A 20,663-nucleotide genomic window follows, 5' to 3' on the forward strand; every position below is an offset into this window, starting at 1 on the left:
ACATGGGTCCTGGAGAATCAAACCTGGGTCCTTTGGCTTTACAGGCAAATGCCTTAACAGTCAAGCCATCCCTCCAGCACTTCTTGTTTTTTTTTTTTTTTTTTTTTTTTTTTCCGAGGTAGGGTCTCACTCTAGCCCAGGCTGACCTGGAATTCACTATGGAGTCTCAGGGTCGCCTCGAACTCATGGCAATCCTCCTACCTCTGCCTCCCGAATGCTGGAATTAAAGGCGTGCACCACCACGTCCGGCCCTCCTTGTGGTTTTTACCTTGACCATAATTTGTTAGGCTACCTACATTCAGTAAGATGTCTGGGCCCTTTATGTTTTATAGCTACCTTTTTCTACCTTGCCATTCTTCCTTTTTCCTTTGCTCTTGGGGATAGCTGGAAGTTATTTGCATTAAGTATTTTGTCCATCATTTGTTTGCTCTTGCTCTCTGATCCCAACTCTTTTATTCTTTGGAAGTGAAATTTATTTTTCTTCTTGGGCTTCTTTACCCTGGTTTCTGAATGGTATCTCTTGACAACCCCTGGATATCCATTTATAGCAAAATAAGTGATTAAGGGGAATCAGAATTTGTCATGAAATAACTTGGGGACCCCAAATACCATTATAACATCCTTGAAAAGAAGAGTTGAATATACCTGCACAGAGAAGTCAACATGAAGATGGAGACAAGAGATAGAGTGTGGCTTTCTAGCCAATGGATGACACATTTTTGACCTTCAGAACATTTAGGGGATAAATATTTTTATGCTGTGCAGTGTGTGATAGTTTGCTTCAGTAGCCCAAGAAAACAAACACAATGTACCAGCATCCCAGCACTTCCCAGGACATGTGAATAGGTGTGCATTTTCCAGACCTTTGGAAGTTTACAGAAATGACCTAGTGAGAAAGCCTCCCATGAGAGAATTATTTGATTAATTAATTTATCACATATGTATTGAGGCCTCAGTAGAAATTTCAAAGTGGTCCAGCAGAAATACTGCCAAGATTCTACAGTGGACCTGAAAGTAATCAAAGCTGAGCGTAGCAAGAAAGGGGTGAAATGGAAGTGCAGGATAGTCTTCAAGGTTGCAGGCAGTAGTCTGGAATTCACTGCATGGACAATAGAATAGGAGTTGCAGGGGAGTCAAATCGACAACTCTAATTTTATATGAAGAAACACATGACTCTGCTATTGAAACAGGGTAGGACTAGCTATTTTCTTGCCTCTGCGTGTGGCATTGTTTACCTACATAATTTGGTCCCAAACTCCCCACCCATAGAAAAGTTTTCCTTTCTTTTCTCAATTGTATCCACATATGCTACATTATTTGGAAATTGGATTGCAGTCCCATTCTCTGTGGATGGTTGTGAGTTTAGTTCTGGGCATTGAGTATTTTTGTTACTTAAATTTAGACAAGATTCTAACATTTGCTTCATGTTATACATATTGAAAGTAACAGGTGCTCTCCAGTTTTCTAGCTTAGGTGATAGGCAAGAACTAAACTATGGCAGGGCAGGACTCGCCAACAGCTTTGTTTTCATCTCTGCTCTGTGTGACTAGGGCACAGGCAAGGTGGAAGGGACAGATCTCCCTTCTTGAATCACCAACACATTCCTCCCTGTGATGCCACTTTCCCCTCAAGAATCATCCTTTGCCCTGTAAAACACCATGAGAATGTACCTTGTCCATTTCCTTCTACTACCGATATCATTAGGATCATGTAAATTCCTGTTCTGAAGATTATTAGTTCATTAATATTGATCTATGCCAGAGCTATATATTTGTTAGAAGTATAAATAAAAATAAAAAAGCTAGGGCTGGAGTGATGGCTTAGCGGTTAAGCGCTTGCCCGTGAAACCCAAGGACTCCAGTTTGAGGCTCGATTCCCCAGGACCTACGTTAGCCAGATGCAAAAGGGGGTGCACGTGTCTGGAGTTGGTTTGCAGTGGCTGGAGGCCCTGACATGGCCATTCTCTCTCTCTCTCTCTCTCCCTCTTTGTCTGTCACTCTCAAATAAATAAATAAAAATAAAAAATTAAATTAACAAATAAATGTAAATAAAAAAGTTAGAGAGTGCATTAAGGTTCTTTCTTACAGGAAAGGTAAATGATTAGTTTTCTGTTGCTTATGATTTCTGAATGCAAATGTCAGTGAACATTGTGTTAAGCTTGTTATTCTTGAATTAGTTGGTGATATATTTGTACCCATGTAGTTAGAGTAAAATCCTAAAATGTAACACATTAGTCAGATGCCTCAGGGACATATGTATAAAAAATGTAAAAGTAAATGTATTTACATAGTTGTTTGCCAAGAAAATGAAAATGTTTTAAGTAAATATTCTAGGAGCTAAGATTAGATAAGAATACTTGAGATATGGGTGGCATTTGAATATTTATTTCCTGGCTGCACTTTAAGAAACACAATACTCCAAGATGCTCAGCGGTGCATTTCCCAGTCTCTTGGAGTTTTTGGCATTAAGGGAAGGTGCCAACCACAGTCTTGCAAGGCTCCAAGAAAGACCTGGAGTTTATGTAAGTAGCTTTTGTACCAAAGACATGTGTATAACTGGAAAAATAAGAACCTCTGCCCGTGGAAATCCTTTTCAAATGAGAGACATTTAATCCCAGAGCCAGGGAGTCCTGGCAGGTTTCCCATATTCAATCTGAGTACATAGAATCTCTTCTCAGCATCCAACAGCCAGACAGATGCCAAGAGTCGGGGAAGACTGCCATCTGCTGGTTACATAAAGTTACTACCAAAATACAAGAGTGGATGCTTTATTTGCTAATTTAGAGGAGTCTTTATGTCCTAATTTAGGAGTGCTTTGCAGCATTATGTGAAATTTAAGATTGGATGTGTGGGGCTGGAGAGATGGGTTAGAGGTTAAGGCATTTGCCTGCAAAGCCAAAGGACCTCGGTTTGATTCCCCAGGACCCATGTAAGCCAGATGCACAAGGGGCACATGCATCTGGAGTTTGCAGTGGCTGGAGACCCTGGCGCACCCACTCTCTCTCTCTCTCTCTCTCTCTCTCTGTGTGCCTCTTTCTGTCTCACTCTCTCAAATAAATAAATTATTTCTTTAAAAAAATATGTAGAAAAAATATGAGTGGATGATTAAAAAAAGTTTGAATGTGTGTTTGTGTCAACTGTATTTCATATTTAGTATTTTATATGTATAAATTTGTCTCTCCAGTTAATGTACAAATTATGCATAATTTACGTACACCAAAATGTCTAATTTTTTGTGTTACGAGGTTGGGATTTCAGATGTAAGTGTAAAAGATGCTGGACCCAAGCATCCTTCACTTACTAACTCCCTATAAACATGCAAAACTGTTATGAAGAATGGTGATCATGCTACCACTAGGCAATCTCTAGCATTGTGAACCAACTCATCTTTCCACACAGTCTAGATCTATTTAACTTGAATATATGAGGTATAAATGGCCTCTGTCTACTCTCCTAGGGCCCTTGGACAATCAACAAACTGTATTGCTGTTGAGTAATAGGTGAAAAAACTCGCTTATTTTCATACCTATGCACAGGAGTCCCATAAAATATGAGAAATAAGAGAGTCTGACATCTAGAATGTCGCTGTAAAATACTTCCCCCCTCAGAAGAATAAATGACAGGGTGTCTGGCTGTGATGTCAACCTTCTCTCTGCCCTCCTGTTACTGGGCCATTCTTCCCTGGTCAGGGGATTCCTGGCCACTGATGGAGGATCTGTCTTCATACAGACAGGGGGAGCTCAAATGTCCTCAATTCAAGGTTCCAGCACAAAGACATGTCAAAATTGGGGGTGGCATTTGCCAAACACCTCCACTGGGTATCTTGATGACTTCCTTATGAAAGAATGCAGGAAGTAAATGAATACACCGAGGTTTAGTGGCTGAAAATGTTCACAAAGAGCTCATGCCAACTGATTTCTGTCATTCCTTGGGAGAATTTTTGACCACCATTAGATAAACCCCATGCTCCACATCTTGGAGCAAGCAATATATTCCATGGGAGAAGTGTGTCATTACCCGTAAAAGCCTGTGATGCAGATGACTTGTTCTAGTGACTATCATCTGGGCCTTTCAGAGGCTCTGGTTAACCACAGCAGATAGCTTTTGACTTTCCTCCCAGCTTAGAGCCACATGGACACAGTGGCAGCTAAGTCACAGGTTGTCTGGCTTGTTTTTCCAGGAGCCTTTCATTACCTGCAAGATGACCTTTGAAGGCAGTACGTCTACCTCCTTAATCCAAAGGTTGAAAATTCTAAATGTGTCATCCACATTTGGGGAAGAATCTACTCATTTGTTTCAAGTGAGTCAATAACAAGAAGGCAAAAAATAATTTCTTTCGACAGACTCTCACTGAAACCAAGAAACTGGTAAGATTTCATTCTGGGGCAAACAGGAATGACCCCATGTCCAAGCTGTCCTTGAAGAACTTCATCTAATGGACAACCAGCATTTGATAAAAATGACCACCTGTTATATCACCTGCTGGCCATAGATATTATTATTTTTTTAAAGGCAGGCCTGGTGGTACATGCCTTTAATCCCAGCACTCAGGAGGTAGAACTAGGAGGACTGTCATGAGTTTGAGACCAGCCTGGGACTACAGAGTAGGTTCCAGGTCAACCTGATCAAGGTAGAGACCCTACCACAACAAAACAAAAAACAAAAACAGGGCTGGAGAGATGGCTTAGTGGTTAAGCGCTTGCCTGTGAAGCCTAAGGACCCCGGTTTGAGGCTCGGTTCCCCAGGTCCCACGTTAACCAGATGCACAAGGGGGCGCACGCATCTGGACTTCGTTTTCAGTGGCTGGAAGCCCTGGCGCACCCATTCGCTCTCTCTCCCTCCATCTGTCTTTCTCTGTGTGTCTGTCGCTCTCAAATAAATAAATAAAAAATGAACAAAAAAAAATTAAAAAACAACAAAAAACAATGACTGATATTTTTTCTCAAGTTCCTTTTTCGAACAGCTTTCAAGCATCTTGTACAGATCCTCTTGGTGTGACTACAGCCATCTTTCTCATAACTATTATTCTGTCTTCCAGATGACTACAGCCATCTTTCTCATAACTATTATTCTGTCTTCCAGGTGACCCTAGAACTCATCGCAAATCCTATATGACAAAATCATTAAGCTGGTCAGCTGAGCATATGAGTCCAGGCACTGACACCTTGGCAAATCCTTAGTTGATGTTGGTCATGCTTGTTGATTCTGAGAAAGCCAAGGTACCTGCTGGTTGGCCACCCCCACCATTGTGTAGAGGAGCACATGAACACCTACCTTCTTCTTGCTTTGAGTAATAAGGATTTGCTTGTCTCCTCTCTCCCAACACATGCTTCTGTCTTGTTCAGTCTTTGTTTGATCTGTGGCCTTTCTCTTTGGTCTCACAGCACCTTTTGTCTTTGGTAGCAGATTCTGATTTCCTGGGCCAAGTCTTCTGAAACACATTCTGGCTCTAATTATCTGAAGCTGTTTCTTGCTTTGATCTAGTCTTTCCTTGCTACCTCCCATTCCTTCCTTTTGGAATGGGATTACTTACCCTGTGCCATGATATTCTGGAATTAGATAACCTACTTTTTGATATTATAGGGATTCACAGTTAACACTTTATGTGTGCTTGAGTCTTATAAGAGACATTGAACTTTTAAATAGTGTTGAGACCATTAAAGACAATGGGACTTTTTGAAGTTGGATATATTTTGCACAATGAGATGGATGTGTGTCCTTTTGAACCAGAAGTGGAATGCTATGTCTTAAAATTTGCATGTTTGAATAGCAAGTTGAGACGGGGTCAGCTTGTGGTGGCTAATGTTCATTGAAAACTTAATTTTGAGCAAGTTTCCAGAGAATGTTTAATTTGCTTTGATATTTTTATTTTGAAATCAGGGCTCATGTATCTCATGCTGTCCTCAAACTTACCATGTAGCCATGGTCACTTGAACTTCCAACCTTCCTGCCTCTACCTCCTAAGTGCTGGAATTATACACCTGTGTCACCAGGCCTAGTTTTATTAGGTGCTGGGGATGGAACCCAAGGTTTCATGTGTAGTAGGCAAGCGTTCTCACAACTGAGCTATATGCCCTGCTCCTAGAAAAGAGATTTGATTGAGGATTAAATCCCATTGCAAATGTAGGTAGCACCATCACATGAACTAATTTTTAAATAATTTTATTAAAATACAAAATTAGAATAGTATGATGGGCTTCCAGGTACTCATTACCTGATTTCAATTAGCAACTGAAGACTAATTTTGTTTTTTGTCTGTATTCCTTACTTTTTACTCCAACTGGAGGTTATGGGGAAAACTATGACATCATTTCTCTTAACTTCATGAACAAATTCTTTAGAAAACCAAAACCACTCAAAAAGATAGGGATAGTTAAAAACAAACAATACAATACCTATCACACCTGAAACATTAGCAATCAATCCTCAAAGTCATCCTGAGTCTGGGGAAGCTGGGACTCTGTCTAGCTGTCTCATTTTCTTAGAGGCCAAGTCAGGGTTGAAAGAATATTCATACACTGTAATTACCAAGAGAATTTTATGTCTCTCTTGATCTACAAATTTCCTCTGAAGGTTTTTTTTAACATTCTGGTTACCATATAATATGTTCTAGATATCATGTATTCTAGATGACATGTATTCAAGGACTGTTCAACCTATGAGAGGGATTCTACCTAAGTTGTCCTTATATTTTGTTTTTCTGAAAATTGATAGTTATATCTTGAGGCATGATAAATTCAGATTTTTTGCTTGGGGAAAAATTGTGTCTCAGTTCTATACATTGTTTTTGAGGTTACAGAATAGCTTCCTGCTACTCTTTGTCAAAGTTAGCAGCTAGTAATTATTAACTCAAAATAATTGGGCAGTTGTGGTTACTGGACCTTAGGGATTTATTTTTTTTAATTTTTTTCTGTTTTTCGAGGTAGTTTCTCACCCTAGCCAAGGCTGACCTGGAATTCACTATAGTGTCTCAGGGTGGCCTTGAACTCACGGCAATCCTCCTACCTCTGCCTACCGAGTGCTGGGATTAAAGGCATGTACGTCTGGCTTGGATTTCTTTTTTTAATTTTTTTTTGTTTATTTTTATTTATTTATTTGAGAGCAACAGACAGAGAGAGAAAGAGGCAGATAGAGAGAGAGAGAGAATGGGTGCGCCAGGGCCTCCAGCCACTGCAAACGAACTCCAGACGCGTGCACCCCCTTGTGCATCTGGCTAACGTGGGACCTGGAGAATTGAGCCTCGAACCAGGGTCCTTAGGCTTCACAGGCAAGCGCTTAACCACTAAGCCATCTCTCCAGCCCTCGGATTTCTTTTTTTGGGACTCATGATCTTTTAAACTGGGACTCCACCCCATTCCACACACGTGGACATAGTGGCATTTTTACCTCAGAAATTACATTCTGCTACAGAATTGATGAATCTAGTGAAGTTTTTGAAAATTGTATTTTCTATGCAAGCAAAATAAAACCTAATAAGTGGATAGGTATTTTTGAACTATCACTGAAAGCAACCTGTAGGTGAAAAATTATGTTATTGGAGATACCACTAAGAGTAAATAGTAAGCTAGGAAACAGAGGAAGCTACTTAGAAATAGCTAAGGGGAATATAATGACTTTGTTAGAATTTATAGGGAATTTTTACTATTGCAACACAACACAGACAGAAATAGAGGCTGAACACTCGATTATTTTACACAAGATGTGTGTCTGTGAAACTTTCTTCACATGTGTATGTGTATTCTAATGTGAGGGGGAGCACATATGCGTCTGTGAAGCCCAGAGAAACCTTTCTTAAGATGTTTTCTCAGGTAATTGTCATAGCAACAACAAATATACCTGACAGTTCTCACAGTGCTACTATTTCTCTTAGTCATATTAAGTGGGGAAAACAATAAACCAATCATGCCTATTAAGATGTCAACCAATGATTTGAAATTATCAAGAGGGTTGAATTGAAGATTTGCAAACACTCTTAAATGACAATAAATTTCATTGTGTTTTATTTTGTATAATATGACACTATCCTTTGAGGAAAATGAACTTACTGTAATTAACAATATATTTAAAAGCAATCAATTAAAAAAATAAAGAAAACTTATTGTCTGTAATTTTCCAGAGCTGCTTAAAATAGCTATTGTCAATCCAGTCCTTTGTTACATTTTTAAATCCACATTTGTGTTAACTCTTTTGTCTGTTAAAAATTATTATAAAAAGGTACATATTATTGAGGTTGGAGACACTGCTCAGTGGCTAAAGGCACTTGCTTACAATGCCTGTTGGCCCGAGTTCAGTTTCCCAGCACATAAATCCAGATGCACAAAGTACTGCATGCACCTTTGTTTGCAGTGAGTGGTAAGAGGCCTTAGCATGTCCTCCCTCTCTCTCTCTCTCTCAAAAATAAATTAAAAAATTATTTTTAAAGTTACATATTATTAAGTATACTAGTGCTTTCTAAAGCTAGCTAAAATAATACAACAAACAATATAGTGACAAATTAAAACCATTTGCTTTTTTTTCTGAAAGTGCTCTTTGGAAATTCTTACAAAATGCTGAAGATCTCAATATATAAATCCCTGTAACAAATCTAGAATCCTGTGTGGTACTTAGCAGGCACAAAATAAATGTTAGCTTTTAGGATTATTTGTACAAACAACTCAGTAAAGGAAATTTTTTGTATAGTTGTATGAGTTCAGTTTCTTCCAGACATATCTTGTTTCTATATTTGCTAGTTTGTGTTTCCATAATGAAATGCATGAAGAAGTATTTTTATGCATTAAGCCATTATTCTATCATTTGATGGATCCTTTAGTGAAAACATTGTTTTCTTCACCATCTAGACATTTTTAAAGTAATCCTAAAAGTCGGCTAGAGAGATAACTCCACAATAGGAAATACATTTCCTGTGTCCTTATAGACATGTTATTCCAGCAAAGAAATTGTCGACAGACATTTCTAATGTTTTGTACCATGTTCCAAATATGATTAATTTATAAAAACAGAAGTATAAAACATAGTAGGGTCTTCATGACATGGGGTGAGACCCTGTTACTTGTTTTCACCATTCAAAGATATGCTAATTATCTCATGACAAAGTACTTGCATAAAACTGATGTTGTATTAGCATTGAGATCTATTTCACAAATTTGCATAACTAATCTGTGATCAGTGCCTTCCAGTCAGAAACACAGGAGTACACTTTTGCTTTGGCTTTTAATTAAAACAATAGAAAATGACTAACAAAAGAACCATTCCATGAGGGACTATTTCCTTTAGTTTTGTATTCCTTTTATAAAATTATTGTTTACATTTTTCATACTAAATAATCCTCTTTTACCTCCCTCTTCCTATTAACACCCTTTGTCCCTTTTAACTCCTATCTTAACTTTCATGCTTTTTTTTTAACCCATTGAGTTAAATTAGGGTTGTTTACATGATCATGGGTGGAGGGTTATTTGCTATGGAATGGCAATTTATCAGTGGCTACACCATTGATGAACAGAAAGCAGAGAAATCATGTGGTTATGAAGACCATGGGATTTGTGTCTGATGAGTATAAAGTTACTGGTGAAAGTCACACAGTGTAAACAAAAACCAGATTTCATCCTATTGATACTAAGAGGAGCTGGAAGAAAACTAAACACTATAGATAGAGTACTTTTATTAAAGGTAGGCAAACTTGAATGAAGCAATAGATAAGAGCCAGTGAATCCAAGTGAAGTAAGAATAATTGATTTGTTGAGTGTGATGGTGCACACCTTGAATCCCAGCACTTGCGAGGCTGAAGTAGGAGGATTGCTGTGAGTTCGAGGCCAGACTACATTGTGACTTCTAAGCCAGCTTGGGCTAGAGCATGAGCTTACCTTAAAAAGGAAAGAAAATTGATTCAGTAAGTCAAAGTGAGCATGGACAAGGAAGGGTCATATTCAAAGGAGAAGACACTCACTTTAGAGCAGAACATTTTGTAAGTCAGCAATAAAGCTAAGAGATAAAGACAGCTATGAGAATTGATTTCAGATTGCCACCATCTCAGTGGCTTAAGTGGTTAAGTAACTTGCTAAGACTGAGGATTTCTAGACTGTGATTGTGCCCTTGCTAAAAGAGGAAAAGTCTTGACATCTGCTGCCTCACCCCCTCACAGAACACGAAAGCAGAGATCCTGAGATAACAGTGTAACAACAAAGTCCCAGTTGTCATGTGGTAACATAAAGTTATATCAGCAACAACTAGCATATTGGAAGAAATCAAGGGCTGATGAGAAAAAAATTTAGAGACTGGCAAAGAGAGTAAAGTGCTAAATGAGGATCTTGGAGCCATGGCAACTCAGCACTGAGGCCAGAAGGTGGCTGATAGGTAGAATCAACTACAGACCAAGAGGGCTTAAGGGCAGCACTATGTATGAGCATAGACGAAATCGTTCGAGTCAGAGTATTGAGGATGGGGAGATTCTGAAACACAGTGACATCTATATTCCAACTGTAGACATTAGAGGTAGGAAAGGAATACGGATCAAAGTTTAATGGAGATATTGAGCATTAGGGTCCTTTGATATTGCATGAAGAGGAGGACAGCAAAGCATAGGGCCAGGGCTGAAGAAGATATTATGAACCGAAGTGTGGGAGGATCCTGTAGATGAATGATCACACCTGGCAAAGAAAACATTGAAGAAAGGGTTGGATGTGCCTGATGATACTTTAAACATTACATGACATATACCATGCTATATTCCACACCTTACCCTGTTAACATGTACAACTGCTGTGTTGTTACCTGTTACTTAAACACAAAAATTATTTTAAAATGCTAATAAATAGATAAATACATAAACAGGACCAGGCAGCAAGTTCGTGCGCATCTTCTGAGGGGGAAGGCTGAGTTGATGCGGAGGTCGAAGCAGCCTTCCAGGGCCTTATCCTGCGCTGGGCGCTTATTCCGTGTTGTATGTGCTTTTATACTTCTGCGGCCTTTTAGCGCAAAAATGCTGCTTACGAATCTGCGTCACAGGAGTGTTGGAAATGGAGTAAGATGAATCACACCCATCACTGTGGGTTCTAGCTCAGTCAACTGTGTGACATTGTTTTAAATCAAGTTGTCAGGATGTACATTTTTCAAAGACTCATGTGAAAGGCTATGCTTAAGTACACAGAAGGTTGAGGGAATTTAAAATGTAATTTTTAAGTAATGGATTTAGGATAATTTTCCTGGATACAGCCCTATCATCCAGCACACCGCAGCTTCCATCTGCCATCTGCAGTGATCACGGCTCTGCTGGACAGTGTTCAATGCAGCTCATATGTCCCCTAATTCAAAACTAATTTCTCCCAAAACTAATTTAGCCAAAAAATGTGTCACATAGTTTTTATCCCATTCTAATTTCTGTTTCTTTATTTCTAAATAAAATTATTCTCCTGCCCTTTGGCCACCAATTACCTTCACAGAATTGGAGAGTTATGATTTTCCCATTAAAATGGAACTATGAAAGCTATGACCACAACCATGCAAATTCATTATTTTTAAATTTTCAGGAAAGCAAATTAAGGAAGAACGAAAGAAGACTTATCTATTCACAAACTGCTTTTCCAGTATGCATAATTATCATCAACATTTTAAATAATTCGACCTTGGTATTCTACATGGGAGGGGCATGTCGCCGTACCTCTAGAAAGCAAGTGCTTGGCAGGCCTGCCCAATATCTGGTGGGTCTGAGCCAGCATCCTTGAAGGCAGCAGGGCTTCTCATTTGTCTCCTTAAGAATAACAATTGTATAAATTAGCTATCTTTTCAGTATTCTCTCTAACACAAAACTACTTTGGTTAAGTATTGTTTCAAATGCTCATTTTATCTTTAGCTAAATTCATAGAATATTCAAGTAGTAAGAAGAAGAATTAATTGAGCTCGAAAGAGCTTTTGAGGAGATTCTCCACACAAATATTCTTGGATAAAAATCTTAAAATCCTTTTGGTTAAAGTGTGTGAGTTTACTGAGATCCTATATTCATGAACTGGGATTTGATTTTTCCCAACAGGCCATCAAGTGAACATCAGATAAAGGGGGTGGGGCTTGTAGATATCAAATTACTTACTTCCCAGTTTTGGCAAGGAAAATGAAACATTTGTAATCTCTTATTTTAATAACAACATGCTTTTGAAATGTGTCTTCAAAAGTGAAGATTTAAAACTATCTTAATAGCAAATGAAGGATTTCTTTCCCAAAAAGCATGAATATATGGTATGTGGTAAGCTTTCTAATCATAGCTCCAGCAGAGATGGTTTTTCTCAGATTTAAAGTCAGTCAGTCAGGAGGAAGAGAAGATCATCTTTCAACAGGACAAGCACAGAGGTAGGTACTGGTGTCTTTATTTTGCTGCCTCTTCTCTGACCCAAGAGAAAGGAGAGGAGAGCTAGAAAACCCCAACTCCTTTAAATGTGTGACCTATGGCACTATTTAGAACAGGTAAGCAGGAAGCTGTCAATACCATCCATCAACCACAAGAAGGTCTCACTGTCAAGATGCAGGTACCTCTGGCTACAAGTAGAACTCCTCATCAGCCAGGAGGTCAAACTGGGAAGAGACCTGGCCCCTGAGTGTGAAGAATGCCAGCAACTCCCTACCTCAGTTAGCCAGAGACTGAAGTCTGGGAGAAGTGAAGAGGTGGAAATGGGCTCCGGCGGGCTGATGAAGCCAGGCCTGTCTCACACAGGACCAGACTCTCAGCAAACAACGTAGGATAGCAAGGATAGGGAAAGTATTACATGATGGTTTGTCTTTGAAATGGGGTGAAAGAGACTTCGAGGCATTTTTTCAGTTGATATAAGGAAGAATAAATTATTTTCAGAGAAGACAGTTTATAAATATATGTGGAAAATTACATGAAACCTCAACTGTCTGAAAGAGAAGGCTATATGGATGGCCAGCTCTAGATTATTTTTCAAAGTTTGCATTCCTGTTTGGTTAAATATTTTTCCTCAGAGAAACAGAACAGTTGTCTCTATTAAGGTGAATCTTTATAACATTCAATGGGAAATTTGTTGTTTATTTTAAGCCACTTGGCAATACCTTAAAGTATTTCTAGCGTTTAAGCCATATAACAAGAGAACAAACATACACACACACACACAAACACACACAAACACACACACACACACTCAGAGACACAAGCACACAAGACAAAATTACGTCCAGATCTATATGCTATGACTAGTTTTTGTTTTGAAAATCTAGTGATCTTCTAAACTATTAGATTATTTGTGGTAATTAAAACATAAGACCGAGAATCCCTTACATGTACACAAGCATGTTTAGGCACATGTGTGTGCACACGAACATGCACACACACATGGAGGAAAGAAGGATTGCGTGCAGGTCTGCATTCTTTTCTGGAATGACAGAACATCAGGTCGGTGTTTCTTGTGCTTAGTTTCTGGTTCTCCTTCACTTAAACATATAATTTCTGAATTATTTTTATTGTTCCTATATTAAGTCATGTTATTTCTCAGGAAGGCAATTAATGAAGAGATTCTCAAATATCACTTGTGATTTTATGTCACTTCAGTGTATTTTCTGCAGTGAAATGTGTAGGCCATGGAGCAGAGCAGTTGTTTATGGAAACAGAGATGCAGGTCACTTTCTTAGTTTGAAGAGGATTGATTTTTTTACAAAGTGAAGGGAAAATGGATGACCTGGAAAACTTCATGTTGTTCTCAATAGGAAGGAGAATTCCCCCTCACCAAGACATACTGTTTGCAGTTATCTATGGAAAGCAAGCCTATTTGCCTTTGTGAAGAAGGGGCACAAGTGAACAAAATCATGAAATGGGAAAAGGTAGATTTTACTCATTAACGTCAAAATGAACTTAGGTATAAAATGGAAGGTGGAGAATCGATCAAGCTATTTTTCATAGACATTAGCCTTTTGTGAGGTAATGTCTTGTTTTTTCTTTGTTTTTGAGACATTTAGTATTTCCTCATTAGACAAATGGTTTAAGCATGAACAAGAAACATGCAAACTACAAGCCAAGATAACATGAAAAATACTTTTAGCAATTTAGTAGTCATTTAATATTAGCAGATAGGATCCCAATGACTATTTCCTAATATTTAGTTAAATGGAAATTCACAAAATAAACAGAGAATTTTTGGGAGTATAACTATTTTGGAAGTAAACTAAGTCACAAATACCTGATACATGCTATTCCAAATTTATCCAAAGCCATCCATTCTTTGTACATATTTAAATTTTTTCAATTCTAGGCCCCTGTTTTCAGGTTAAAGACTTGATGCCATTGATACAATGTCTAATAGAGAACTTTTTATATTTTATTTATTTATTTATGAGAGAGAGAGAGAGAGCAAGAGCTAGAGCAAGAGAGACAGAGAGAGAGAGAGAGAGAGAGAGAGAGAGAGAGAGAGAGAGAGAGAGAGAGAGAGAGAATGGGCATGCCAGGGCCTTCGGTGCTGCAAATGAACTCCAGATGCATGTACCCCCTTGTGCATCTGGCTTACATGGGTCCTGGAGAGTCGAACCTAGATCCTTTGGCTTTGCAGCCAAGTGCCTTAAACACTAAGCCATTAGAAATTTTATACTTCAGTTGTTATCTGATCATTTTTTTCCTGCCTGGAGAAGGTGGGGACCACTGTGTGTACACATTTGTTGTGTGAACTTTTTCTGAGCAGAACAAATATCTATTCTTCTCAGAGAGGGAACTGATGACACACCAAAGAAACGATTCCATTTCTGTGTGCTTTGGTTCAGTTAGGGTTACTTACTAGAGCATAAGTGAGAAGGTATGGACAGGAGCATCCTACAAGTGGCTAGACTATTAAAGAAAAAGTCTCTCTACTAGCAACCACTAAACATGTATATATCCTTGTGGAGAGACAAGGCTTTATCAACCTTCTCCATGAGGGAATATCAATGGGCCCAGTCTTGTATAGGTCTCCTGTGGGTAGGCACTGCTTGCTGAGAGCTCAAGAGTCAATGGCCATGGCATGCTCAGAGGACAGATGGTCCACAACAACACGCAGTTCTTGATTCTCACTTTCTCTAAAACAGCCATTATTTTTATTCACAATTATTTTTAAATATTTTATTTTTATTTATTTGACAGAGAAAAAGGGAGGGAGGGAGAGAGAGAGAAAGAGAGAGAATCTGATTAATGTGGGTCCTGGGAATTGAACCTGGGTCCTTTGGCTTTTCAGGCAAATGCCTTAACCACTAAGCCATCCTTCCAGTCCTTATTTATAATTTTAATATAGATGACCCATGCACTTCGAGTCAGAGATGTATGGGAAACTACATAACTGAATTGTCTTCAATGATTGTAGTAATGAATATATTTTAAAACACAGGACTTAAAATGTTTTAGAAGACAGAATGGGATAATACATCTTGGCTTTTTATTTATAAGCTAAATTTGCTTATGTGTATGAACTCATGACTATATGTTAGCCACTAATACTAGCTAAAGGAAAAGTCATAAAAAGAAATTGAATGTTTGATTCATGAATCAAGCCATTTATTCAGCATTGTTGTTTAAAACCCTCCTCCTTTATGTTAAACCACTGAGCTATATACCAAGTATGCTGTTTATTTTTATTTGGAGACATGACCTCACTAAATTGCCTAGGCTGAACTTGAATTCATCCTGTAGCCCAGGACTGATTTGAGATTGCTATTCTCCTGTCTCAGCTTCCAAGTAGCTGGAATTACAGGTTTGTGCCAATAGGCCTGGCTACTACTGCATTTAAAACACTGGAAGAAGAGCTAAGCATGGTGATAAAGCAGACATTATGTCAGGTCATTTGCATTTTGTCTATGCACATACACATTCTGCACTGAATTAGACATTTAATTATAGTCATGAAAATTATGTCATAGCACAAGTACAAGGTGCCCCAAAACTAGAAAAGGGGTGCTACAGTTTATATGATGTGGAAAAACTTTCAGGAGACCAAAACTTGGTAAACTGAAGAGAGGATGAGTAATAGAGAATACTTTAGGTGGGTAAAGTAGACAAGACCTCACAGGAAGGAAGAGTGTCAGGACTGTGGAGATGGGAAGGCAACAGAATTGGAGTCCAGACCACTAAGCCTGGCATAAGTGCTCCTGCTCATCCCTATGCACAAACCTCCACCCTCCCTGGGGTCACAGACACACAATTAAACCATTTATACTGAATTACCTATGGATAATAAGAAGGAAACCAGGTCAATAACTAACCATTGCAAAGTCAAATGGTCAAAGTTTAGATTAATAATACTGACATACAAAAGAGACTAAAAATTAATCTCAGTGTAGTGGTGGAGAGATGAGAACCCAAGGACAGGGAGTGACCAGACATGTCAGATGCTGAGGAGGGGCACCATGTCAGATGGGGTTTGAACTGGAGTAGATTCTTGTTAGAGGGGGAAAAAAAGGAAAAGAGCAAGAAAGAATAGAAAGTTGGGGGATCAGAGGAACTCAGGTCCCAGTGAGGTCAGGGAAGAATAGTACTGGGACGGGTGATTTGGCAGAGGTAGAGAAAATGAACTTGAAACAGAAGATTAAGTTTCTGGTGATAGAAACATCTCAAGTGGTGACAAATTTGAGATGTGACTCCAGGAGAGGAAAGCTGAGAAAAGTTCATGAGTGATGAGAGGATCTAGTTAGGATGTCAAATAAGATGTTCCTGTAGATGTGAATGACATTCAGAATTATGACTGGCCAGGGGCTGGAAGGAACAGTAGTCCAGCTGCCTAATACTTTAAAAGAAGGCTTCGTGCTAACTGCAGATTAACAGGGAGATGATACTAGAGAAGTGAGATGGTACTGGGATGGTAGTAAGCATAGCAAAGCAGCCAAGAAGGAAGCATGTGTTGGCCAGCCCTCCTGAGAAGGTATCATGCCTGAGAGAACTGTGGACATCGTGGAAAAGCAGGCACCATCATCTACAGAGTGAGTGGAGTCTCTAATGGAGATTTTATTCAAGGTAGAATGGTAGGCACAATATTCTGAAAGAAAGTTTTATATATAGTGAAGCTTGCATGCTGTGGAGCAATAGTCTCAAATGAGGGTGGAAGAATTTGAGAGCCAGGAGAGGGGAGTGAGCTCATAGTTAATGGACAGCAACTGAGCCACAGAGAATAAAATGTTCTGAGAATTTACTGTAGCATAAATTCAATACTTGAGTATGATATGGGGGCTCAGACATGTGTGAGCAGAAACTAGTTCAACAAGAGTGAGAGGATATGATTAGATATGTAACTGAAAAGACATCTACCTTCCCTGAAGTTAGAACCTGGGAACAGAACCTGGCTATAGGTAAAGCAAAGGCGAGGTTGGAAAATACGATAGGTCTTAACTAAAGGAGACTCTATTGTAGACATTTCCTCCAGCAAGAAAGAGTTTTTAATATCCAAAATACTAACATGTTTATAAAACATTCAATTCCTAAAATTTTTCACCAGGACACATGAGACTTTTATAGTCATTGGCCCATTTTGATCAACTGATTCTTTTTTTACTTAAATATTTAAAAATTATATTTATTTAAGTTTGTTTGTGTACAAGAGAGAGGGAGAGAGAGAGACCGAGAGAGAGAGAAGGCGGGAGAGAATGGGGTGCACCAGAGCCTCTTGCCACTGCAAACAAACTCCAGACACATGAGCCACTTTGTACTTCTGGCTTTCCATGGGTACTGGGGAATTGAACCTGGTGCTTTTAACCACTGAGCAATCTCCCCAGCCTGATCAATTGATTCCGTTGTTCTCTCAGAATTTCAGGACAAATGCTTCAGAGTACAGAGTTTTAAACAATTATTTTTTTATAGTCTGAGGTATAGTATAGTGCCCATAATGCCACAAATGGCTAGATTTTCCATCAATATTTTAATGTCATCAATTGAATCTGATATAAAAAACATTGTTACATTTCATCTTTGGTTTATCGAGAAACAAAGATGTGTAATTTATTAGAGAAAGGTTTTGGTAATTACATTTATTTGCACAATCAAGTTGGGGCACTGTGTTTTCAGAGACTGTGCCATGTTTACATTTGTGTCATACCACCAGAGTGCCTCAGATATTACAGACACGTGTTTGTTGAATCTGATAGTTATCACCACATAATATCGCCTGGCTACCAGAACATCTTCGTAGCATACAGCCCAAATCCCACTTATTTGTTTAATGAGGCTGTGGGGTTTAGCCAACCAGAGCTCAAGAACCATGAGCTTCTATTGCTCTCTTGCCTCAGCATAGACAAAGAAGTACTGGACGAAAGTGCTCAGTTCATGCACAGCCTCAGTGAGATGAGTCTAGGCCTGTTCTATGTCCTCAAGCAAGTTCAGACCCGAGCGAAACCAATAGTAACAATTCTTAAGTCTCCACTTGTAACAATATCCTACTGGTTGAGGAGTACCATATGGACAAGCTGAAAGTCAGAATGAAAGGGCCCTGTATGATTACCTATAAAGAGTATGGGTGCAGGGAGCATGGACAATTGGAACTACTGATGCAACTAGCCCAGCTTGCTGAAAGACACAGAACAAAGATCACTGTGCTCTTCAGGAGTTGTAGCTCAGAGTCTTGGCACCATTCACTTTGTATGCATGAGTAAATTAGATCATCACACCGGACTCTCATTTCCTAATGGATACTTCCCAAGTGTTAAAAGCCTTTTATGCTATAAAATGAGAATTTCATTCTATACAAAGTCTTTGGAAGAACTACAGAGGAAATTTGTACATTAGTCCTTTAGTGAGCCAAAATGGCTAAAAATAATTAGATAATTTTGATTATGAGTCTACAAATATTCCATAACCACCTTGAAACTATTAAGCTTTGTCTGAAGTTGAGGGTGAGACAGGTGTTGAAATTTAATTTTCTTCTTAGGTCTTGGGTGTTGGATCATGAATAATGACTCTTTTGAAGTATGCAATGTGTTACTATAATGTCAAGTGCTATGACATCTCATATATGAGATGAGTTATAGTGACCATTGATGCCGTGTCTTAATAATTCATTGTTATGATGAATTATTATTCTTAAATTGGCAGAGCTTTGTCAAATTTGCAGAATGATGATAAAATGTGTGTAAATTTAGAGTAGATGTTATGATTTGTTCTATATAGAGTACAATAAAATGTAGAATTAACACCTGTCCTTCATTAAACAATATATAATTATGCATTATGTAACAAGATGCCTGATTATTTTAATGAAATAATAAAAATTGGATAAGAATGTTTTAATGTAAAATAGTTTGTAAGATTCTGAAGAAGAAAGTAATAAATACAAACAGGCTCTGAAGATGATTTTCTTATCTGAAACAACTTATTCTAGTCACTTGGATTTTCTCAACACTTCCACACTTAGATTTCCAAAATATATTGAAGAGCATATGATTTATAACTTGCTTTGGCATATAGAATGTTCTCTTTCAGACATACAGAAATGGCATGCCATATGATAAATGTTTATCCTTGTCGTGTCTCTGGGAAGCATTTATTCTGGACTGATAATTTACTTATGCAATCAATCACTCTGGCCTGTGTCATTTCAGAGTCATCATGCAGACATATCCAAGAAACTTCCCCCAAATCAAGCTGGCCTGGATTCAAGAGTACCAGTTGGTTGTCAGAATGATTTGGCTGATGGGGAAAGACAGAAAAGCAAGAGTGGACCACACAGTAGCAGGCACCACTGTGACTGACTACAGGTCAGTTAAGCCACAAGACAGTGGTTCCAACTGTCTCTATGACAAAGGCATGATATACAGCTCCTTACTACCATTTTATTTGGAATACACTGCTCAGCCAAAATGACTACTTTGCTCTTCACCATAATGTTAAGATTCTTTATCTTTTTCTATGGTTGGACTTCCCCTACTGCATTTAAGGTTGTTATGTCCAAGAAAAGATTTTCCTTTAAGGGTGTTTGTGTTGTTAGAAAACTAATATTTGTATATTATATATATGTGGTTTTAAAGATTTTATTTTTGTTTATTTATTTATTACAGTCAGAGGGAAAGAGAGAGAGTGAGAATGGGCATGCCAGAGCTTCTAGCCACTGCAATTGAACTCCAGACACATGCTCCACTATGTGTGTCTGGCTTATGTGGGACCTGGAGAATCAAACCCAGGTCCTTAGGCTTTGCAGCCATGTACCTTAACTGCTAAGCCATCTCTCCAGCCCAATATTTGTATATTTTAATAGAGAAATAAACAAGAAAACGCATGAGTTGAAAAGATTAAAATATTTGAATTTTCTTAGTTTTAAAAATTATCAACAATTAATCAAATGCAAAACTGAATTATGATGGTGTAGTTTACAGTTAATGATCTGACATTTTCCATCTCTGCAGAGGATAAAACAAAAGCAAATGGACTTGTGGAGGAGTTGATAGCAGGCAATTAAGCTACCCAGACTAACTTCCATATGCTGGGACTCTGCCATGCATTGCAAAGGAAATAAAATTTTGGCAATATTTTAGACACACCAAACCACCTCAATTTCTATTATGCTATCTTTGAAACTTCACATTTAGTTAATGGAAAATTGAAATTGTAATCATTCTTAAGCATATGGTTTGTTCCTTCCCTCTCCTTACTTAGTTTTGTAGATAGAACATTTTTTTTTCTCCAAGGACATGTAAAAGTCAAACTACTAGATATAAAGTCTCTGAAGTGTT

The 20,663-nt window shown here is 38.4% G+C and overlaps 1 protein-coding gene across 1 annotated transcript in view; it reads left to right on the forward strand.

Annotated features, from left to right (window-relative positions):
* Positions 1-20,663, forward strand: part of Themis (thymocyte selection associated) — a 189,508-nt gene that overhangs the window by 154,843 nt on the left and 14,002 nt on the right. The window contains exon 5 of the mRNA XM_004651342.2: positions 19,536-19,691. Coding sequence (XP_004651399.1) covers positions 19,536-19,685 — 150 coding nt within the window. The 3' untranslated portion in view covers positions 19,686-19,691. The remainder of the gene's footprint in view (positions 1-19,535; positions 19,692-20,663) is intronic.

This window comes from Jaculus jaculus, chromosome 9 (assembly GCF_020740685.1).
Source record: "Jaculus jaculus isolate mJacJac1 chromosome 9, mJacJac1.mat.Y.cur, whole genome shotgun sequence".
NCBI lineage: Eukaryota > Metazoa > Chordata > Mammalia > Rodentia > Dipodidae > Jaculus > Jaculus jaculus.